Here is a 25,955-nt window from a genome sequence, read left to right as displayed (position 1 = left end):
ACACGCTCATGTAAAAATATATTAAAAACTCGCATTGGTTTGGAAATTATTGATGTTTGTTTAAGGGGGGACTTACTTTTTTTGTTGTGTATATATACATACATATATATTGTCTTGTAGTATTTTCGACCTTGTTACGTTATGTTTATCATATTATGTACAATTGTGAAACAGAAAGAATCAAATCAAAACCAAACGTAATCTCCGTTCTGGTTCATAAATTCTTCTGAAATTACTGTCAAGACCAAATCATATGGGAATCGGGCGTTCCAGAAAGATGCATTAGCACATTGGAATTCTCTCCCCCAAAGAAATTATTACCCCAAGTTTGTTATTAAATGTTATGTTCTATCAAATACCCACCTCTTTCAGAATGTTCAATTAAGGTAGGTTCAATGTTTGATATTGTATGATTTTGTTAATGCATATGTAATGTTTCACTCTTACTTAATTCTTTCTCTAAGATTCCTACCACATTTCCAGCCCTTTGCTGAAACCTTGCAATTCACTGAAACTGCTGCTCCAGTAAAACCTAATGTATAAACAAACATGCGTAAGCAAAAACCTTATGCTAAAAACCTGTTTAAAACCTAATGCTAAAAAATTCTATGATGAAAACTTTAAGCATTAACGAAAACCCTTGGCTTAAAAACTTATACTTCATCAAACCCTTGTGCTAATTAACCGTATCATTGACCAAAACATTGTTAAAATCCTTATACTTGACCATAACTTGTGCTCAAGAACGTTATAATGAACCAAAACTTAATGCTAAAAAACCTTATGCTTAAATATCTTATGCTTAAACAAAACCTAACGCTTAAAAACCTTATCTTTGACCAAAACATTGTCTAAAAACTTTATGCTTGACAAAACTTTACCCTAAAAAAACCTTATACTTAGCCAAAATCTTATGCTTGACGGATCCTTATGCTTTAAAAACCTTATGCTTGACCAAAACCTTATGCTTAAAAACCTTATGCTTGACAAAACCTTATGCCTAAAAAATCTTATGCTTAACCAAAACCTTAAACTAAAAACCCTTTTTGGTGAAAAAACTTAAACCTTACCAAAACATTATGCATGACCAAAACCTAATGCTTAAAACTTGACCCTTGTCCAAAACATTGTCTAAAACCTTATCCTTGACCAAACATTGTCTAAAAACTTTATGCTTGACCAAAATTTTACGCTCAAAAACCTTATACTTAGCCAAAACTTTGCTTTAAAAACCTTATGCTAAAGAAGCCTTATACCTTACCAAAATCTTATGCCTGACGGATCCTTATGCTTTAAAAACCTTATGCTTAAAAACCTTATGTTTGGCTAAAACCTTATGCTTGACCAAAACCTTATGCTTGACAAAAACCTTATGCCTAAAAAATCTTATGCTTAACCAAAACCTTAAACTAAAATCCCTTTTTGGTGAAAAACCTTAGACCTTACCAAAACTTTATGCATGACCAAAACCTAATGCTTAAAACTTTACCCTTGTCCAAAACATTGTCTAAAACCTTATCCTTGACTAAACATTGTCTAAAAACTTTATGCTTGACCAAAACCTTAGGCTCAAAAACCTTATACTTAGCCAAAACTTTGCTTTAAAAACCTTATGCTAAAGAAGCCTTACACCGTACCATAACCTTATGCTTAAAAACCTTGTTTGGCCAAGACCTTATGCTTGACAAAAACCTTATACTTGACCAAACCTTATGCTTGACAAAAACCTACTTTACCAAAAATTATGCTAGAAAAGAACATTATGCTTGGCCAAATCCTTATGCTTAAAAACCTTATTCTTGACAAAACCTTATGCCTAAAAAATCTTATGCTTAACCAAAACCTTAAACTAAAAACCATTTTTGGTGAAAAACCTTAAACCTTACCAAAACATGATGCTTGACCAAAACCTAATACTTAAAACTTGACCCTTGTCCAAAACATTGTCTAAAACCTTATCCTTGACCAAACATTGTCTAAAAACTTTATGCTTGACCAAAACCTTACGTTCAAAAACCTTATACTTAGCCAAAACTTTGCTTTATAAACCTTGTGCTAAAAAGTCCTATACCGTACCTTATTCTTGACCGATCCTTATGCTTAAAAAACTTACACTTGAAACAGAAAGAATCAAATCAAAACCAAACGTAATCTCCGTTCTGGTTCATAAATTCTTCTGAAATTACTGTCAAGACCAAATCATATGGGAATCGGGCGTTCCAGAGAGATGCATTAGCACATTGGAATTCTCTCCCCCAAAGAAATTATTACCCAAAATTTGTTATTAAATGTTATGTTCTATCAAATACCCACCTCTTTCAGAATGTTCAATTAAGGTAGGTTCAATGTTTGATATTGTATGATTTTGTTAATGTATATGTAATGTTTTATTCTTACTTAATTCTTCTCTAAGATTCCTACCACATTTCCAGCCCTTTGCTGAAAACCTTGCAATTCACTGAAACTACTGCTCCAGTAAAACCTAATGTATTAACAAACATGCGTAAGCAAAAACCTTATGCTAAAAACCTGTTTAAAACCTAATGCTAAAAATTCTATGATGAAAACTTTAAGCATTAACGAAAACCCTTGGCTTAAAAAACTTATACTTCATCAAACCCTTGTGCTAATTAACCGTATCATTGACCAAAACATTGTTAAAATCCTTATACTTGACCATAACTTGTGCTCAAGAACCTTATAATGAACCAAAACTTAATGCTAAAAAACCTTATGCTTAAATATCTTATGCTTAAACAAAACCTAACGCTTAAAAACCTTATCTTTGACCAAAACATTGTCTAAAAACTTTATGCTTGACAAAACTTTACCCTAAAAAAACCTTATACTTAGCCAAAATCTTATGCTTGACGGATCCTTATGCTTTAAAAACCTTATGCTTGACCAAAACCTTATGCTTAAAAACCTTATGCTTGACAAAACCTTATGCCTAAAAAATCGTATGCTTAACCAAAACCTTAAACTAAAAACCCTTTTTGGTGAAAAAACTTAAACCTTACCAAAACATTATGCATGACCAAAACCTAATGCTTAAAACTTGACCCTTGTCCAAAACATTGTCTAAAACCTTATCCTTGACCAAACATTGTCTAAAAACTTTATGCTTGACCAAAATTTTACGCTCAAAAACCTTATACTTAGCCAAAACTTTGCTTTAAAAACCTTATGCTAAAGAAGCCTTATACCTTACCAAAATCTTATGCCTGACGGATCCTTATGCTTTAAAAACCTTATGCTTAAAAACCTTATGTTTGGCTAAAACCTTATGCTTGACCAAAACCTTATGCTTGACAAAAACCTTATGCCTAAAAAATCTTATGCTTAACCAAAACCTTAAACTAAAATCCCTTTTTGGTGAAAAACCTTAGACCTTACCAAAACTTTATGCATGACCAAAACCTAATGCTTAAAACTTTACCCTTGTCCAAAACATTGTCTAAAACCTTATCCTTGACTAAACATTGTCTAAAAACTTTATGCTTGACCAAAACCTTAGGCTCAAAAACCTTATACTTAGCCAAAACTTTGCTTTAAAAACCTTATGCTAAAGAAGCCTTACACCGTACCATAACCTTATGCTTAAAAACCTTATGTTTGGCCAAGACCTTTTGCTTGACAAAAACCTTATACTTGACCAAACCTTATACTTGACAAAAACCTACTTTACCAAAAATTATGCTAGAAAAGAACATTATGCTTGACCAAATCCTTATGCTTAAAAACCTTATTCTTGACAAAACCTTATGCCTAAAAAATCTTATGCTTAACCAAAACCTTAAACTAAAAAACATTTTTGGTGAAAAACCTTAAACCTTACCAAAACATGATGCTTGACCAAAACCTAATACTTAAAACTTTACCCTTGTCCAAAACATTGTCTAAAACCTTATCCTTGACCAAACATTGTCTAAAAACTTTATGCTTGACCAAAACCTTACGTTCAAAAACCTTATACTTAGCCAAAACTTTGCTTTATAAACCTTGTGCTAAAAAGTCCTATACCGTACCTTATTCTTGACCGATCCTTATGCTTAAAAAACTTACACTGGAAACAGAAAGAATCAAATCAAAACCAAACGTAATCTCCGTTCTGGTTCATAAATTCTTCTGAAATTACTGTCAAGACCAAATCATATGGGAATCGGGCGTTCCAGAGAGATGCATTAGCACATTGGAATTCTCTCCCCCAAAGAAATTATTACCCAAAATTTGTTATTAAATGTTATGTTCTATCAAATACCCACCTCTTTCAGAATGTTCAATTAAGGTAGGTTCAATGTTTGATATTGTATGATTTTGTTAATGTATATGTAATGTTTCATTCTTACTTAATTCTTCTCTAAGATTCCTACCACATTTCCAGCCCTTTGCTGAAAACCTTGCAATTCACTGAAACTACTGCTCCAGTAAAACCTAATGTATTAACAAACATGCGTAAGCAAAAACCTTATGCTAAAAACCTGTTTAAAACCTAATGCTAAAAAATTCTATGATGAAAACTTTAAGCATTAACGAAAACCCTTGGCTTAAAAAACTTATACTTCATCAAACCCTTGTGCTAATTAACCGTATCATTGACCAAAACATTGTTAAAATCCTTATACTTGACCATAACTTGTGCTCAAGAACCTTATAATGAACCAAAACTTAATGCTAAAAAACCTTATGCTTAAATATATTATGCTTAAACAAAACCTAACGCTTAAAACCTTATCTTTGACCAAAACATTGTCTAAAAACTTTATGCTTGACAAAAACTGTACCCTAAAAAAACCTTATACTTAGCCAAAATCGTATGCTTGACGGATCCTTATGCTTTAAAAACCTTATGCTTGACAAAAACCTTATGCTTAAAAACCTTATGTTTGGCTAAAACCTTATGCTTGACCAAAACCTTATGCTTAAAAACTTTATGCTTGACAAAAAATTTACCCTAAAAAAACCTTATACTTAGCCAAAATCGTATGCTTGACGGATCCTTATGCTTTAAAAACCTTATGCTTGACAAAAACCTTATGCTTAAAAACCTTATGCTTGGCGAAAACCTTATGCTTGACAAAAACCTTATGCTTAAAAACCTTATGCTTGACAAAAACCTTATGCCTAAAAAATCTTATGCTTAACCAAAACCTTAAACTAAAAACCCTTTTTGGTGAAAAACCTTAAAACTTACCAAAACATTATGCATGACCAAAACCTAATGCTTAAAACTTGACCCTTGTCCAAAACATTGTCTAAAACCTTATCCTTGACCAAACATTGTCTAAAAACTTTATGCTCGACCAAAACCTTACGCTCAAAAACCTTATACTTAGCCAAAACTTTGCTTTAAAAACCTTATGCTAAAGAAGCCTTATACCTTACCAAAATCTTATGCTCGACGGATCCTTATGCTTTAAAAACCTTATGCTTAAAAACCTTATGTTTGGCTAAAACCTTATGCTTGACCAAAACCTTATGCTTGACAAAAACCTTATGCCTAAAAAATTTTATGCTTAACCAAAACCTTAAACTAAAATCCCTTTTTGGTGAAAAACCTTAGACCTTACCAAAACATTATGCATGACCAAAACCTAATGCTTAAAACTTTACCCTTGTCCAAAACATTTTCTAAAACCTTATCCTTGACCAAACATTGTCTAAAAACTTTATGCTTGACCAAAACCTTAGGCTCAAAAACCTTATACTTAGCCAAAACTTTGCTTTAAAAACCTTATGCTAAAGAAGCCTTACACCGTACCATAACCTTATGCTTAAAAACCTTATGTTTGGCCAAGACCTTATGCTTGACAAAAACCTTATACTTGACCAAACCTTATGCTTGACAAAAACCTACTTTACCAAAAATTATGCTAGAACAGAACATTATGCTTGACCAAATCCTTATGCTTAAAAACCTTATTCTTGACAAAAACCTTATGCCTAAAAAATCTTATGCTTAACCAAAACCTTAAACTAAAAACCATTTTTGGTGAAAAACCTTAAACCTTACCAAAACATGATGCTTGACCAAAACCTAAAACTTTATGCTTGACCAAAACCTTACGTTCAAAAACCTTATACTTAGCCAAAACTTTGCTTTATAAACCTTGTGCTAAAAAGTCCTATACCGTACCTTATTCTTGACCGATCCTTATGCTTAAAAAACTTACACTTAACCACGACCTTATGTTTTAAAAACCTTATACTTAAACTAAAGTGCTTGATCAAAGCCTTATGCTTAATAACCTTATACTTAGCCATAAACTTAAAAATCTTATACTTAACAAGACCTTACTTTTGCTTAACCCTTTGCGCGCTGATGTTGCAATCTTGCACAATTAAATTCAACAATAGTAATGATTAGTTTTTTCCCCTAAAATTCAAATTGGATAAGCCAATAAAAGGCAAATAGTTCTTGGACAACATTTATGTGATAATATGTATCAATGGTCCAATATGGAAAACTTGAATAAAAGAAAAATAACATGGAAACAATTGTTATTACTATCCCCCCAAAAAAATAAAAGTGCAAAGAGTTTTTTTTATATTCTGAAAGCTCAATTAGCATTTTGGTTTTCTGAAAAGTCACTTAAGGAAGTTCCACGGTAAAAGTGAAGTCCATGTCATTTTTACCAAATTTTGCAGAGAATTACTTTGGTATCTATGCATTATGAAAAAGCAAAACAAATAATATAGGTTCATGTGCTTTTTTTCTACGGGTCTTCAAAGTCGCCGTATTTGAATGATATACAATCTTGCGCAATCGAGAGAATTGTGCCTCCCTTAGACCACACGAATTCACCAAATGAGTTTAAATTACCTTTACTCAGTAGATATACCGCATCAAACTTTATCATTTTTTAAAGATGTATAACAAAGTGTATACCAAAGTAAAGGAAAGTCTTTTAATTGGTAAAAAAAATATATCTAGTTGGAGTCAGCAGCGCCCTCATTTGTCAAGAATGGTGCAAAAACTCGGAAAAAACAAATCTTCAAATACGTGAATCTACTAAAAAAAAAAAGCATTATGTAAGCTGCACTTTTTTTTCAAAATCGATGTTATTTTCATCAAATTCGGCTAAATTGTAGAGGAATGCATATGGAAGGTGTAGGAAAGTTGAAAACATGAGGTCCATGAGCTCATTTTTTGACTATGAGTGTCCAAAGTGATGCGAGTTGGCATGAAAATCGCCCAAAACGTACAAGTCTATTTAATGCCGTTTAAAATGCGAAGGGTTCCGTAGTTTTCCCCCCCAAACAGTCAAAATCCATGTCATTTTCATTATACTCTCCAGATTTGTAAAATAATATATTCTGAAGACATTAAAATATTAATTAACATGGGGTCCATGTGCTGGTTTTTGAACTATTGGTGTCCAAGTGTAGCAAGTTGGCTTGAAAATTGCCTAAAATGCGCCAAAAACATGCACGTGTCTCCATACCCTCCAAAATGCAAATGGTTCCATATTTCGCTCCCAACCATTCAAAATCCATGTCGTTTTCATCATACTCTCCAGATTTGTAAAAGAATATATTCTGATGACATTAAATATTAAAATATGGGGTCCATGTCCTCGATTTTAAACTATTGGTGTCCCAAGTGTAGAAAGTTGGCTTGAAAATTGCCTAAAATGCGCCGAAAACATGCAAAAGTGTCTTAATACCCTCTAAAATGCAAATGGTTCCATATTTCGCTCCCAAACATTCAAAATCCATATCATTTTCATCATACTCTCTAGGGAAAATCGTGTGCCGACCATGTAAACCGGTCGTTATTACCAAACCGGGCAAATCATCCCTGCCAGGGATTTCTTAGAATCTGATTATTTTTTTGTTCCATTTCCCCTATTTCGAGGGTGCTGAACACGATTATTTTCATATATAAAAATCAAAATATCAATTTTCTAGGGGAAAAGCCGTTGCCATAGCAACGATAAAATTTCAACTAGTGGAATGACTTAAATTTCTAGAAGTATTATCATTTATGAAATTGGAAGCTTAAAACTTTAAGATACCATGTTTTTCTACCATTAAGGGTATTTTTGAGAAAATAATCCGTTGCCATGGCAACAACCAAAGACGTCATTTATATATCAACAAGCATAATCGTGTTCAGCACCCTCTAAATAGGAAAAATGGAACAAAATAAATCAAATTCTAAAAAATCTGAAAGTATTTTTTTGAAAAACATATAGGAGTTGTGTACTATAATGCGGCAGGGCAGGGCACAGTTGTCCGGTTTGGTAGTGGCGGCCGGTTTACGTGGTCGGCACAGCGCAGCTCCATGCGCGCTTATATGACTCAGCGCTCTAGCCACGCTTTATCTAACACTTACCGTGTTAACACTTAATCTGCCTTTGCATCGGCTCGCGGTACTGAACAGGCAATTTGCACCACCAAAGTAGAAGGTTCTGAACCGCAAGCCGATGCAGAATCGGGTTTTTTGTACTACGTGTAAACAGAAAGCCGATTCTGCATCGGTAATTGGCGCGCATTACATTTACTTTACCATTTGACGTAATTATAAGCGCACGGATCCAGCGTAGTCTTTATTATGACGTATATTGTTGGTGTGCGTATCATTTCAGGTTTTTTCATCGGCTCGCGGTTCTGAACCGCGAGTATGACCGCGAACTTTAACAGCGTGTAAACGCAGTGCAAGATAAACCAAAAGCCGATTCTGCATCGGCTCTTGGTTCTGAACCAAAAGCCGATAAAGTGTCCTTTCCTGCAATAGTACGCGTTATGACGCGCGAAGATTTAATTGAGAAGTTAAGATCCCGAGAGACTTTTGATTTTCTGAAAATTCTCATAGCGCTCAATAAGCGGAGTTTCCAATGGGGAAATATAATGGTGATAAAACGTCCATAAAGTTTAAGCATCTCTCGCTTTAATAGCCACATCAACACAAGGTCGATTTAATTTATTGTACTCTCTTTAAAAGCATGCCAGCGATCGCGTTGTAGTCGATATGAAAAGTGTGACTAAGGGGGTGTTGCAAGAAAATATTTGCGATCAATCGCAAATATTCTGTTCAAATTTTACAATTGATAGATTAAGGTTAGCTGTACCAAATCGGATTACACTCCTTTTTTCAAGGGGCAGATTAGAAATCAATCGTGAATTTACAATTAATTGCAAGACATATTATTGATTTAGGGACCAAACAGAAACTTGCAGTTGATCGCAAGTTTCTTGCAACACCCCATAAGACACGGAGGTTGGTTTTGGGTGTCATTTTATTGCAATATCGGATAATACATTCGGATGTATCTGCGGTTTATCTAAGCAAGTTAAGACATTAATACTGTTATGAAGCATATCAATATTCTCCTTGATATATCCCCTTTCTTGTCTGATGCTGATATTTTGCATTAGTTGTTGATGTTAATAATAAAACAGAAAGATATCAATGCACATGCAAATATTTGACCGAAAAATATGGGAATTTTTGCATAAATTCTCAAATTCCCCCCCCCCAAAAAAAAAGCATTAAACGGACAGTCCCGAAAACGATTTCTAACATCTGAATAATAGATTTTCTATTGCTTGTGCAAACAATATTAAGGATAAGACATATCAATTAATTTGGCAGCCATTTTGGATTTATGCAAAAATTAGATGCCTTTCTCCTATTCGGATAGTTTGGGACTTTTAGTATGTTTTACTATGGACCTCACATAAATGGACTGTGATGGAAAAAATCTGTTGCAACTTGTTCCATATTTGGTCAAATTTTGGGCTAAAATCACCGGCCTGGTTGTGGGAATTATCTATCCTCGGTTGAATAGCATTGTAACTATTTTTTCCTCGGGAAAAATAGTAATTGCCAGTCCAACCTCGGATAAATAATTCCCACTATACTTTCTCAAAGCCTGATATATTTGTCGGACATATGATCCAGTATATTTGTACAATAGCATAGATTGTACACTATTTATATATTATACCCTAAATAAATTAAATCATGTATGCTGATTGGTTTAAATAGCATCATGTGACCAAACATATTCTCACTATTTTTCGATGATGTTGAAAATGAAACGCCCACTGAAGAAAATGTACTATTCCGTGACGTCAGTGATGGAATAGTGTACTATTTAATCATTGACGTTCATGACTTTCATTACGCGCGCTGAGCGTGTCGATTCAGGAAAACCAAGTTAGTCGGCAGCGGGTTATTTATATTTGATTCGGATTTTTTAAAAGGATGAACTACGAGTACAAAAAACTAGATTATCAAGAACTATTGCTCTCACTTATTAAAGCCTTTCGAAAGTGTAGAGGCAATTATTCTTCCTCAGTTGCACTGGAAAAATTACTATTTGCCCCTCGGAAAAAAAAGTAATGCCAATTCAACCTCGGACGAATAATTCCCGGTGTTTTAGCATTAGACGAAAATAACCAACTAACCGAAACAATGAATTGCTCGGATGGCATTTCGTTCCTTTGTTTGGCCAATATGTTGGGCAAAATTTTACCATGAGAACACAGTGTCTTTATTTACCCCCCCCCCCTTCGCTCCTGATTATGTGCCCCTGAAATAAGGGAAAAACAATTGTTTCGTTACAGTGAAAAATTTTTGAGCAAGTGAGAGAGACGAGAGAGCCAAAAAAAAAAAAAAAATCGTTTTTTTACTATCAATTCTATGATAGATTTTCTAAGTAGTTTTATCTTTTTACACGTGAAGCAAGGGGATGGGGAATACTAGGCCTATTGATTGGAGATTCAAAGAAATATAATGAGGTTGATATTTATATCTCGAAGTTTTAGCAAAATACTTCTAAAACGCTTGCTTTCTGTGGATCAGCCCCATCCTTCCCCCATGTACGACGACATCGAAGCATTCATCTCGGACACATAGGTGAAATAAAATGACCCGCCTTTTGTTAATTTTTCATGCCGATCAGTGCAGACGTAGGAGTAAATACAGGTTTTAGAAATGCTATTTCATGCTTCGGAACATGCATGGTTGAATTTCCATTATAAAACTCCCCTCTTTGGAAATACCGCAGTCCAAAGCCGGGATCAGTACAAAAGCATCGACAATAGAGTAGTCACAAAATATGTAGGCCGAACAAAACTGAATAGAATATTAGCAATGACTCTCTTCAATAAAAATACCAATTAGAAAGGAGATTTTCTTTTGTTTAGCAGCGGCTCTGAGATTCATTTACCCAGACAATATGCGACCCGTATGCTGGGGTGGATTCAGCTTTTGCCAATAGGGGGGGGGGGCGAACATTTTTTCACTCATATTTTCCCCGATCGGCAGCTCAAAGTTCATTTTAGTTTGTTTCTTTGAATGGGTATTCCTAACTGTCACTTCGGAGCTATACACTAGTAAAACATCCTGAATATATACACAACAAAAAAGTAAGTTCCCCCTAAATCAAATTGCTGTAACTTTGGAACGGAATTATTTTGAGATATATTTCGCACGTGGTTTTCTATACTCATTAGGCAACTCCTGGGAAAAATTAGATTGATCGATTGAGTTATGCATGAGTAATTAAAGATTGAATTAAAAATGACCATTTTTGAAAGTCACAAGCATCGTTTCTCAGATTGTGCAAATACAAAGTTGGGCAAAAGTTGTTTTTAGGTGAATTTTATGGTGTTATGCTGTTTTACTATCCATCACTATCCAGCCACTCCACACACAATTTTGATATCGTCTGTTCATGGTTGAGTGAGCACAATGTATTGCAGGGTCTGCGGGGGGGGGGGGGCTTCAGCCCCCCATATTTTTTTCCAAAAGCATGTACAAAAATGTAAAAATGACCATACGATTATAATTTTTTTTGCATGGTGAGCCCCCCCCCTTCCTACTTTTGGCTCAGCACCCCCCCCACCCCACTTTGAAAACCGTTCCGCGGCCCCTGTATTGTGACGTATCATCATAGGGGTTTATGATAGTATCCTCTACAACTTGTTAGATCATTTTAAAATTTGAAAATGTTGGTGGCTCCCCCGATTATAGGCCCCTCCCCCATATCATTCTGGATCCATAAATTAAACTGATCATGAGTTGTTAAGAAAAGAATACATTCAAGCAGTATAAAGAGTATTCATTCCTAAGGTTTCGAATGTGCTCACTCAACCATGAAAATGTTTCAAATTCGGAAAGTGTGTGGTGATAGAAATGATGGATGATAAAAACAACAGCAATTGAAGTCACATTTAAAACCGCATTTGCCCCCAATATTCACTTTATTACCCTTTAAAAAATGAGTCTGTAACATTGAAAGTACCAATTTTCCCACTTTGATTCGTGCTCACTCATCCATAAATAAACGAATCGATTTCATTTTTGCGCATAATTCTGCCCATAGGTTGATAGACATTACTGCGAAATGACATTGCTAAAGACAGCCTTGAAAAAAAGTTCCACCATATTGAATAAGGGGGTACTTATTCTTAAACATATGCACCCATAATGGACACTTGAGAGAAGAAGTCAAAATTTTAACAAATATGAAATGAGGGTTTGTTTCATGGGCGGTTTTTGTTACTTCTACCAACTATTATTTCATGAAACTTCGCATATGGCTTCAGAGTAACACTATCTAAAAGGCGCGCACACCAAAAGAACAATTTGATACGGCACAGAGTGGGGCCAAGGCCTTGAACTTTCTTCTCATTTCCATAATTTTTTAATGTTATGTGCTCACTGATGCATTAAACATCGGGATTTTCATAAAAATCAAATCAAAAGAACTATGCAAGGAGGTTTGTGACAGATATCCATAGTTACAAATTTCATTTTTTCCAATAACGTAAAAAAGAGCCAATCACATTCCACATGTTCATTCAAGCGTGGATGTTTATTTAAACGCCTTTGAATCATTGAAGCATGTTAATTGGTCATGAACATAACGAAAAAAGTTGAGAAAAAATCATTTTCAGGTACCAAAATGAAACAATACTTGCCTATGATATTTGAAAATCGTATTTTTTGTTTTCAATAAATGTTCAATGAACCGTGAAACGATAAATATTGATGAAGATACTCTTCCCCAAAATAAAATATCATTTTTGTTGATATAAAGCGTCAAAAATCAAATTTTAGCAAATTTGAACTTTTGTTTATTCAACCGTGAAATTTAGCCAAAAGAGTTGTATCGTCTTTTAGAAAGTACCTTTTACAAGCCTTCTCACTATATTTCATGATGAGAATGTGCAATTAGTTCCAATAAAATGGAATCAAAGTCATGATATTTGGCTTGTGACTTTTGAAAAGTGACATTTTTGCCTTCTGACGGTGCTCACTGAAGCATGACGTCAAATACGTCCATAACATTTCCTCAGAGGGTAGGTTATAAAATTACCTACACGCTCATGTAAAAATATATTAAAAACTCGCATTGGTTTGGAAATTATTGATGTTTGTTTAAGGGGGGACTTACTTTTTTTGTTGTGTATATAATAATCTCATAGGCCATATTTTATTAGTGCGATCGCAAAGCGCGAGTTAAAAAAAATGGAAATTTCATGTATTGTGTCCTGAAAATGAAACATTCCGTGCAATGTTTGTGATCCTGAACAAGATGTGTATAAAGCTATATACTTACTGCGAGCGCCAGCAGAAATACTTAAACATTCTGGTGGGTGTTTCATAAAGCTGTTCGTAAGATAAGAACGACTTTAAGAACGACTGGTGATCCTTTCTTTTGGTAAATGGTATACACCATAGGCGATGGTTTAGCGCGTAAGAAAGGATCACCAGTCGTTCTTAATGTCACTCTTAACTTACGAACAGCTTTATGAAACGGCCCCCGGGTCTGATCGAAAATGGACCTGTTAAGAACTGTTTGCAGTTAGCCATGAAGACGATACATACATATGTCAACAATCAAATAATGCGAGGGCGAGCTGAAAATGTTTGACATTCCGAGCTAATAATGGACAAGCACTTTTTTTGCAATAATGAACAAGATAGGTTTACAACTAAACAATGCGAGGCATTTTTTTTAGATTTCGACCCAAAAGCAAGACTCTTATCATGTTTCGTAAAACATTAGGAAGGGTAATTTGGTATCTTCCTACATTGACAATGCGGGCGCGAAGCGCGAGCAGAAAATTTTTAATTGTCTGATTTGAAACTGAATAATTCAAGCAGGTTTAAAGTAAAGAACGAGCTGCAAATCTAAATGAAGATCTAGAATCTGAGCATTTTAAATAATATTCTAATTACGAAAGTCAATAATGCGAGAGCGAAGCGCGTGCTGAAAATATTTGATATTCCGATCTGAAACGGGGTCAATATGAGAACTATTTCAAGCACAGTGTAGGAAAATTGCGAGGGCAAAGCGCGAGCTGATATTTTTTATCATTAGGATAGGGAAAGTCATATGAAAAATGATGACTATCTTCCTATTCCTCTTCTCACTATCCTTAGCGCAAGATTTTGTTAATTTAGTGCACACTTAGTTACCAAGATAATACTTATATTCCCTTCTAACAAGAGACAATTCAATTATTTAGAATTCCTGAACATTTTATTATCTTATTGATATAAATAAATGTTTATTGATCAAATAAACCTAATGAGAGCGTGAAAATTGATAATAAGGCTTGAAAACTGGACATTTAAAGCACTTTTGTAATTATGAATAGGATGCATGAGTGAATATATATTTAGAACAATTAATGCGAGCACAAATAGCGAGCCGAAGCTTTTGATAAACTGTCATGAAAAGGGGATTTTAAGTAGTTTGTTATTAAGTTACTGTTGAGGTATTACTCATCAATCCAAAGACGAGTGCGCAGCGCTAGCTGATAGGTTTTGACAATCAACCCTGAAAAGGAATATTTTTATATTACTCATGGAATACATGAAAATAATATGTTCTTGACAAATCAAATAATGCGAGCGCGCCCATTTATTGAGCAAGATTCTATATAAATGCGTGTGCGCTGTAATCATAGTAATTACGGCAGCCAAGCTACAGCTGGGGTAATAATATCCAAGTCTCTGGAAGCGCATAGAGACATTATTCATAATTGTGATATGCGCTATACAAGAACAGTTTATTATTATTATTTTTAAAATGAAAGATTTAATAAACATATATGTACATTCCATATCTTCCCTTCAACCAATCTTTTTCACTCGTCTTTCTAATCTTTTTTTCTTTTTTTCACCTGTTTTTCTATTATTTTTTTTTCTGTCCCAATTTTTCTCCCTTTTTGCTCCGCCAATAGGGGAGGGGGAGTCCTTTGTTTATTCAGCATTATTAACCCATCGTTATCGAAGGCATCGTGCTCCATGAGAAAAAGTTCAATAATTATGAAATTAAAGAATTGATATCAAGAACTCGAAAGGGCCATGGAAGCAATTTGTGTTAAATAGAGAGAGTCATATTTGAAGTAAAATAAAAGTGAAACAAAGAGAGGGAGATGACACTTTTTTGAGGAGGTATGTCCACAGTGTTATATGATTGCACTTCCCACTATACACTCTAAACATGAAATGTTGAATGAAGATTTGAAAGGTTGGAGCCTCCTATATATGAGTGACACCCTTTCCCGAATGCTATATCCAAGCTTGCATAAAGCTGAATCCGACAATTTAAGTGTTGGGTCGAACCATTTAAAGTTGTACATGCAATATTTAGAAAAGGATGCCACTCCTCCAACGTTTCAGTTGTTGATTTAAGATTTCATCTTTAGAGTGTAATAATGAATTTGATTTACCGACCTTACTCAACTAAAAGGAGCATGTAACATTGGAAAGAAAATTATTTGAACAACAGAAATACAATATGGTAACATTTTGAAAGAAAATAGATAAGTAATAGAAAAAATACATCGGTGTAAAAAAAGTGAGTAAAATGCAATATTGTTAGAACTTTCACTTTTGCTTTTAAGATTAGGGCCTACGTTCTTCTTTTCAAACCCCATTTTCGAAGGATTCCATTTTAGTTTACGGTGCCAGGAAATGTTCTTATTTCGATCCCTCATTAACATGCCACCCAACCAAGTAACTTGCACCAAATCGACTACTGGCTATTAAAGTGACCGATTATTTTTTGTATTGTATTTTTTTGTGTGTGTTTAGTGGTTTTTAGTTCATAACGTCAATTCGTGACAAAAAGCAAATAAAACAAAAATACATATAACAAGTGAAATATCACCTCTTTACAAATAAGTAGATACATTGAAATAAATCATTAAATACATAAACCAACACATTTTATGCTGTTTGTTTTTGGAAACACATTATAATATTTTTTTTTTTTTGGGGGGGGGGGTTCTCGTCTATTACACAGAATAGGTTAATGGGTTACCGGTTCTTTGGTGTGAGACGTATATCCGATCATCGTTTCATGGTCCAGTAATTCGTGTGTATTTCTATTCATTACAAATTTATGATAAAAAACTCGACATTCCAGGCTTAGAATTATAGTGATTTATATCCTGTAGTGACGTCATTGAGGTAAAAAAAAAAAGAGCAAGGACACCCGATATTTCAAGTTCGATTCTTGTAGCGCTCAGATTTTGTTACTTATGTATCAGATTGTACGCAATAAATTGTCGATATGTTTAGAAATGTTTATTTCCTGAAAACTTGGTATAATGAGGAAGGGGTACGATATATATGACAAGATGCAGGTCTTATTCATATCCAATCCGTATTAATGTCAGCCAAATGTATTCTTGTTGTACATGACTGTAAGCATATATTAACAAAAAAATTGGAGTATATGATTTCTTTGGCTTGAAGACTGATGATATCATGAAATAATATAGGATTTACATAACGCACGTATCCACCTTGTTAGATGCTCGGGTGTTCCTATATTACCCCTGCATACGCTAGTCTACCGATTCTGGTGCTCACAGCTTTTTGAGGAATTCCTTCCTACTGGTACACATTTGTCTCTCCTGGGTTGAGCGCAGCACAATGTGGGTAAATTTCTTTCCGAAGGAACACACACCACGGCTGTGAATCGAATCTACGTCCCTCAGATTGAAGACGAGAGTCTTTGAAACTACCACCAGCCCGGCATTGATATCACGGTTTGGCCTTATAGGCTAACACCAATTTGGCATTATTTTAAGCAACACAAATTAAAGTAAAATCCAATATCGGTTTGATTCTTAACGTGTTTCGTTTCAACGCTTTTCACGTGTGGACCGATGTAGATACCGGGCTGGTGTTAAATCAACACCGGTGTTTTTGCAGTGCAAATTAATGATAAAACAATAAAGAAACATTATTTTTAACTTAAATCAGTCCTCAGGTGCGGAGCCAGAGATAATGACACCAAAATCAATGAATCGAAATGTAAAGAGGGAACAGGGGAATAGAGAAGAGGAAGAAAGAAATGAGAACGTAGAGAATATTACAGAGGGTTTTTTTTATCATTATTATCATTTTCATTAATTAAATACAACTTGAAACTGTTTTCTTTCTCAATAGTTTATTGAACAGACAATAACAATGATGATAATAATGACAATTTTAAACATTTGTCAGTTTCCAGGAAGTCTGTATCCTCATCTCTACTTTCCCTTTTTGTGCTCACTTCAATTACTACTCAACTTACATTTTGATGACCACTTTTAAATGTCTTGTATTGTATTATGAGTTTTCATTCTTAAGCTTGCCTCTTATTCTCTTTCCAGTTTCCACCTCTTGCTTTCCCCTTTCTGTTGACGTATCTCCATTTGTTTCCCTTTTCTCATCCTTTTATTCTCCTGTCTCCTCTTTCATCCTAAATCTTTCACCACTCCTTTTCTTCATTGTTGACACCTTGTAGTAATTATGTTATGGCTTTTGGCATTTACTTATGATACATTTCTTTTTCATCTGTTTGAATTTGTATTGTATTTGAATATTTATTTTTAATTATTACTTTAAATTTTGTTATGTTTCCATTTGAACATGTAAACAGTTACACATTTCAGTCTTTTACTGTTTGTGATTGTATTTTGATCCTAGATACAAATAGAAATTTGTTGTTTAAAAAAGTTCATAGACAAATAAAATAACCGGTTTTCACACATTTTTCATCTATTTTACCTGAAATACGACATTTCTGTTATTTGATAGAAAAAAACGCCGACAGGCCTTTCTGTATTTAAAGAAAACAATGGTCATCACATATATACATTTCTGTTATTAACAGATCACCTGTAAACTGTATTAAGAACTCAGTAAACCTATTCAAATATCAATTAAAACATTTATTTTCTTCCATTTCATCACATATTTTTTTTCTTGTAAACATAAGTTCATACATAAATCATTTTTTTATTAAAAGAAATATGTAAATATGTACATGTAGGGTTTAAGGAAGAAGACGTTTACTTCTCGAGACTCCGCTGCAGGGACTGTAAAAAGTGTAAAGTTTTAGTACCTCACATTTCAGCGAATGCATCCCGAGTCTACCCCCCCCCCCCGCCCTGCTCCATTTAGATACCTTCATCTTCTCGTACGTTGCTGCTCACTATAATGAAGAAAAAAAAACATTCTTGCAAACAAGGTAACTTATATTACAAGAAAACAATGAAGTATACATCCCGATTTCTTTTTAAATCGTGACACAAAAATTGAGCCGATATTTTTTTTCTTACTTGCGCGTTAGGGGAACACTATTTTGACACCTTTCACTTGTTTGCACAACTTCTTATATCACCTTCATTCCACTTTACTTGCTTATGACATATTAATAACACAATCAACAGACCAAGTTACTTAATGATACATAATTCAAATGATTGAATATCACTGAGAGATGTCATCTTTTGCTTGGAGTCTGATGGAACATAATTTGGAATTTTTACAATGTTGAGTCACTTGTTCGTTTATTAAAGGGACTTTTATTAACAAGCCATACTTTCCGAGAAGTTCAACCAATCAATCAATTAATCAATCAATCCATATATTTGTTTTGATATATTGTTTTACTATTACATGACAAATGGATAATACCATTGATAAAAAGCAATATTTTCTATTCCTTTCTTTTCCATTATTTTTGCAGGGAGAGCGCTACAATGGTGGGTTTGAGTCCCCAGATTCCCCCGATGCTGGCTACAGACATTACAACCCTCGTGTCGCTGCCGTGGCCTCTCCCGGTGGGTTCGACGGGCGATACATCGTGGATGAATCAAATTCTTCAGGGACCGATGGGTATCTTCAGGGATATGAGAACAAGTCGAGGGTAAAACGAGGAAGAGCCCTGGTCGTGTTGTGTCTCATTGCTGTGGTCTGTTTCCTCATCTTGGCTGGCGTGGTCGGACTAATCATTGGAATACTTCTGACCCAAGAGGGTAGATGGAACAACAAGCTCATATAATTTTACCTAATATAATCTCATAGGCTTCCATGTCGACATTCAGGGTTGTAACTGGAACATCTACATATCAAAACATTTCTCCAGTTGAAAAGTTATATTGGTTTGCATATTTGGAAGCGTATATAATACTTCTTCTCACTTGGAAAGCTTCAAATACTATGGCACCACATTTACAGAAACCTTGTAATGTATTACCTTATACGCCAGCTCGTTGGCTGAACCCATATCATACTATCTTCATATAAATACCTCCAAACACAATTTTTTTTTCATCAGTTGTCTAATGAGTTTGATTTGTTATCAATCGGAAAAAAAGACAATGATAATGAAAAGATAATGACCAACCCCAGACTAATTCGTGTTGCAGGTGAAGCCAACGTAGTTCAGTGGAACAAACAATGGTACAGCGACTGAAGTTTTCTACGACATTTGGACGAAAATTGCTCAAGTTCAAATCAATGCGCACAGAAGTGTATTCGAGAAGTTGCGGCCGTCGTTTAAAAAAAAATATCTAAGGAAAGGGGTAGTTTTGATTTTTCCATGGTGTTGGTTGCAAATGATTTGTTTCTGGCAACAGTAATCAGCAGAATAGGTAACAGCTGAATGACTCCCTCCCAACATATACGATCCACACTTGTTAATGCCCCCTTCCAGGAACTTCCTCGATGGGAAGCTCCCTGAGGTCTATCCCCCGGAAGACATTCTCTTTTGGACGATGCCTCTGCTGTGGGCACCTATAATTAGGGGGTTCTCCTTCCAGAAAAAAAAAGTTTCGAAAGAACTATTAGCTAACCGACGCCTTTGGTTCAGATCTCTACCTTGTCCATTTCTGTCAGCGAATAACGCTATTTCAATATTAGAGATTTTGTTGATAAATGTTGTCAATATCATTTTAAATTATGTTATTTGCTTTGAGGCTTCAACACTCTGCAGAGTTGCATCAGCACCATATAAGTCGAATTTATTACTGTTGTGATTATTATCAATATTATTATTATAATCATTATCATTATTATCATTCCTCGATAATTTTTATTGAGAAATCTTATTCCGCAATAGCTCGGCTTTGAACTTTGAAACTCGTGATTGGTTTCCATATATCCTATAACTATCGGACATTACGTGTTTGTTGTTGTTGTTGTTAAATATGATATAAACAGTCATGTCCTTCCCTTCCTAAATCCAGATACCTCTGTGGATGCGACTGCGGGGCCATCACAGACATCTCACATGACAACAATGACAACAGGTATTACATTCTTCATTTCATTTCATGTATTTCACTTTAAAAAATACACACAATTACAAAAGAAAGAAAAGGAAATTACTCCATGTATATTTAAAAGAAAGAGAGAGAAAAAACATATAATGAAATTAAAATACGATGGTAAATGATGTTTAGTCATGAAATATGGATAAAGGATCTCAAATGGAAGGAATGAACCCTACTTACAAATTGAAACGATGTTGTTACATATAGTATCATACCCCAATCAGGAGATATGAAGTATCTCCAGAGTCTCCATAACAACGTTTAAAAAAATTATATGCAGTTTCATGTAACATCTTGCTAAGTTGAAATAAATATTTGGATAGTTCACTTTCACTTTTCAATTTGGTTTTAAAAATGTATACATTATGACATCGATAGGTAAACATTTACAATAGAAACTAAACAATATGATGTGATAGTCATATTAACAATGGTATTTATAATGAACTAGGTAATAACTACATAATCATGATAATAATAACTTTAGAATAGTTATGATAAAGCATTTTGAATAGAACTTCTTTTATTCATCTTTACTATTTAAATAAAAGTTGAAATAATGGAGGGGTCTACTGAAAAGCAGGGCTTGTTGAGTGTTGATTCCTTAAAGAATAAGTTAAAAGACAGATTTGTAGGTATAACGATAAAATGCAAGAACGAAAAAAAAATCGTAAAAAGAAAAGTGTTCCGTCACTGGCTTTACTTCCACCAAACCAAATGATCCGGATTAAAACAGGGAGGGTAATACTACATTCAAATGAGACTAGGTTTTCTCGTTGGTGAAATAAACATAAACTCCACGTTATTTATGGGATGTCCTTTACATTTATCCACTTTTGAGAAATTTTGAATTAAAAATTGAATTTTGCCCTGACAGTTGGATTTGATAATAGCAAAAAAATGAGAACAAAATATTGTTGAATGTTTGACGAAAATCCATTGAAGAATAATGGAGTTATGAACGTTTAAACTTTTGGCTGTTTCACGTCACAGACGAGCGGCGAGAATGTCATGTGATATAAATTCAAGAGAAATTACATTTTCTAATAGAAATTGATTTTCTAATTTAATATGTTTTGGTGGATATATCATTGGACTTCATTCCGTTCCTCCTTCTATGAAAAAAAATTGTTTCATCGAAAAAGGAATTCGTGAAATGTATACTACATGCTATTTGCGGAAGTTGCTCGAATATGATATTTATTTACAAATCAAGAAGCTTAAAATTGCATAACTCTCTATTCGTAGATCGATTGTCATTCGTCATTCACCAATATTCTTTGTTAAAACTATTTTTTTCAGAGTGAACTTTCCATTTAATGATGCAAATATATAACGATACCTCACATCTACTGTCGTCATTTGTAAAACTTTCTATACTTGAATAACGTCCCTTTTGTAGGGATTCAACCGAGCGACAGTGACATTACCTTCAATCTTGAGGTAACACTGAATGATAAGGAGTTCACGGAGGCGCTCAGAGATAACTCGTCAACGGAATATATGGAAGCGGTCAACGAAATAACGGAAGCTGTAAGTATAGTAGTATAATTTGTGTTATTTTCTAATTTGTTAATAAAGATGAGAGCGCTCATAGCTTTGTCCTTGGTCACGTCAGCAGGGACTAGACCGGAATTTGCTAGGTCTTGATGAGAACATACCACAATACTAGACCTCTAGGAAGAACAGAGCCATTATATCAATGGCTCTGAATAGAGTGATCCATCCGTATATTTTTATGTGCATGATTATATATTTATATTTAATATCATATCTTGTGCAATGTATTTTATTGTGATTTTTATACGGTGAATAAAACCAAACGAAACCGATGATTGTAAAGACTTTGTTAAAGATATCATTTTGTACCGCAATAACTCGAATCCCAGGGGAGGGGTCAAATGTCTTGCTGTACACATGGGTGATCAAATTTCTCTGTGTGCAAAAGAACCCCCTCCACAAGTTTTTCGCGGGCTTCTTTACACATTATGGCCTCTAAACAAGTTGTCGCCAGATTATGACCCCTAAACAAGCTTTGTCTACTTGCTAACAATAGGCTCACATAGCCAAAACTATACACAACAAAAAAAGTAAGTCCCCCCTAAATCAAATTGCTGTAACTTTTGAACCAAATTATTTTGAGATATGATATTTCATGGGTGGTTTTCTACACTCATTATGCAACTCCTGGGGAAAAATGAGATCGATCGGTTGAGTCATGCATGAGTAATTAAAGATTGAATTAAAAATGACCATTTTTGAAAGTCACAAGTGTCGTTTTTCAGATTGTGCAAATAAAAATATTGGGCAAAAATTGTTTTTAGGTGAATTTTATGGTGTTATGCTGTTTTACTATCCATCATTTAACCACTTCAGACCAAATTTTGATATCGTATGTTCATGGTTGAGTGAGCACGATGTATTGCAGGGGCCGCGGAAGCGGGGGGGGGGGGGCTGTGGGGCTTCAGCCCCCCACTTTTTTCCATAAGCAAGTGCAAAAATGTAATACGATTGTGATTTTTGGCATGGTCAGCCCCCCCACACTTTGAAAACTGCTCTGTGGCCCCTGTATTGTGACGTATCATCATAGGGGGGGGGGGGGGTGGTAGTATCTTCTACAACTTGTTAGATCATGTTAAAATTTGAAAATGTTGATGGCTCCCCCGATTATAGGCCCCTCCCCCATTTAAAATTCTGGATCCACCACTGATCTATCCATACATTCAACTGATCCTTAGAAATTGTTAGGAAAAGAATACATTTATACAGTATAGTGTATTCATTCCTAAGTTTTCGAATGTGCTCGCTCAACCATGAAAATGGTTAAAGTTCGGAAAGTGTTTGGTGATAGAAATGATGGATGATAAAACAATAGCAATTAAAGACACATTTGAAACCAAATTTGCCCCCAATACTCACTTTATTACCCTTTAAAATGAGTCTGTGACATTGAAAATACCAATTTTCCCACTTTGATGCGTGCTCACTCATCCATAACTAAACAAATCGATTTCATTTTTGCACAGAATTCTGCCCATAGGTTGATAAATATTACTGCCAAACGACATTGCTAAAGACAGCCTTGAAAAAAAGTTCCACCATATTGAATAAGGGGTTACATATGCTTAAACATATGCACCCATAATGTACACAAGTCTATGAGAGAGGAAGTCAAAATTCTAACAAATATGAAATGAGGGTTTGTTTCATGGACGGTTTTTGTTACTTCTGCTAACAGTTATTTCATGAAACTTCGCACATGGCTTCTGAGTAACACTATCCAAAAGGTGCGCACACCAAAATATCCATTTGATACGGTACAGAGTGGGGCCAAGGCCTTGAACTTTCTTCTCATTTGCATAATTTTCGAATATTGTGTGCTCACTGATGCATTAAACATCGGGATTTTCATAAAAATCAAATCAAATGAACTGTACAAGGAGTTTTGTGACAGATATCCATAGTTACAAACTGCATTTTTTCCAATAACGTAAAAAAAAGCTAATCACGTTCCACATGTTCATTCAAGCGTAAATGTTTAATTTGACACCTTTGAATCATTGAAGCATGTTAATTGGTCATGAACATAACAAATAAGTTGAGAAAAGATCATTTTCAGTTACCGAAATGAAGCAATACTTGTCTACGATATTTTAAAATCGCATTTTTTGTTTCCAATAAATGTTCATTGAACCGTGAAACGATGAATATTGTTGAAGATAGTCTTCCCCAAAATAACTGTCATCATATTCTAGCATTTTTATTGATAGAAATGTGTAAAAATGCAATTATAGCCAATTTGGACTTGAGTTTATTCAACCGTGAAATTTAGCTAAAAAGTTGTATTGTCTTTTAGAAAGTACCTTTTACAAGCCTTCTGACTATTTTTCATGATGAGAATGTGGAATTAGTTCTAATAAAATGGAATCAAAGTCATGATATTTTGCTTGTGACTTTTGAAAAGTGACATTTTTGCCTTCTGACGGTGCTCACTGAAGCATGACGTAAGATACGTCCACAACATTTACTCAGAGGGTAGCTTATAAAATTACCTACACGCTCATGTAAAAATATATCAAAAACTCGCATTGATTCGGAAATTATTGATGTTTGTTTAGGGGGGGACTTACTTTTTTTGTTGTGTATATATTCATGGGTATTGCCTGCCCTCCATGGTTGTTAGGGTTGAAAGAATACAACCGGGAAGAACCCGAACACTTTTCAGAAACGAGGAGGAAAAAGCCCCGGGGAAAAACGTATCCTACACAGGGCTAGTCTTTTAAAAAAAGCTTAAAAAAAAAAAACATAACCTAAATAATAATAATAATCCGCTTTTATATAGCGCTTAATCCATCGGAACGACGTTTCTAAGCGCTTTACAGATATATTATTACCCCGGTCATCGGATTCAATCAGTCATTCCCGCACACAATGTGTGCACATCCTCCACTCCCTGGGGATTGGTTTGATAGTTTGACCCCGCGATTAACCAGTCTTTCAAATCACGCATGTGTATAGCAATATATTTGACCCCCCCCCCGGACTCAAATATAGTTTAATAGAATGAGTAGGAGCGAGGTCTGGATTATCAGATTCTCGTCTTTGATATCCGAGAGTCAGTGGGTTCAAAGTCCTTAGCTATAGAGAAATCTTTTTCTGCATTGTGTGAAATGATTTGATTTGTGACTATTTTTGGTCATATTATGAAATAAAGGTTCTTTTTGTTCTTTCAAATAAAAAGTAAGAATTAAAAAAAAGATTCATTTTAATCTGAACTCAACACAGGTATAGTACATGAGTACCACCAGTTACCATCATGCAACAATACCTCTGAACGCTGTGTGCACCTGAATCAGTTGCCTAATTCAGCCAGGATATGCGCGCAATATTATTGGCTTATTATTATAACTCTTTTAATAATAATATTTTTTTAAAGCACAGCAAACAAGTTCCATCGTCAACTCTTAAACGTCTACTACTATGTATTATATCTTTAAACAGATCGATGCTCAGTATGGCAACGATCCGAACTATGTTGGTGTTGAGGTCCTTGATATTCGGTAAGATGAACACGAAGAATCATTTGACTGTCTTTTCTTTTCTAACATGCGCGTACACCCCTTCTTCACAATTGGGACCTTTCGCAATCTTCACCGACGCTAATATTGGGGTCCCCTTACACAAAAGTTAACGCTTAATCATACACTTGATTTTTATGATTGATTGTACATTATAGTCAATAGAATCAAACGTAGAAAACTGCTGTACGATCAATGCTAAACTTTGTGTTACAGGGGGGTTACAGGCCCTACAGATCTGCTTTTCGTGTGCAAAATCCTTTCCCGCGACACCCGCACTATACATACATG

General features: G+C 34.6%; 1 protein-coding gene across 1 annotated transcript in view; it reads left to right on the top strand.

The window, feature by feature from the left end:
- The window catches only part of LOC121422636, a 176,514-nt gene that overhangs the window by 9,518 nt on the left and 141,041 nt on the right, over positions 1–25,955 (top strand). The window contains exons 2-5 of the mRNA XM_041617797.1: positions 18,999–19,287; positions 20,500–20,562; positions 21,989–22,119; positions 25,588–25,646. Of these exons, the coding sequence (XP_041473731.1) occupies positions 18,999–19,287; positions 20,500–20,562; positions 21,989–22,119; positions 25,588–25,646 (542 nt within the window). The remainder of the gene's footprint in view (positions 1–18,998; positions 19,288–20,499; positions 20,563–21,988; positions 22,120–25,587; positions 25,647–25,955) is intronic.

This window comes from Lytechinus variegatus, chromosome 10, assembly GCF_018143015.1.
Source record: "Lytechinus variegatus isolate NC3 chromosome 10, Lvar_3.0, whole genome shotgun sequence".
Taxonomy (NCBI): domain Eukaryota; kingdom Metazoa; phylum Echinodermata; class Echinoidea; order Temnopleuroida; family Toxopneustidae; genus Lytechinus; species Lytechinus variegatus.
Note: the sequence above shows the minus strand (reverse complement) of the source record. Positions and strands in the feature narration are given on the sequence as shown.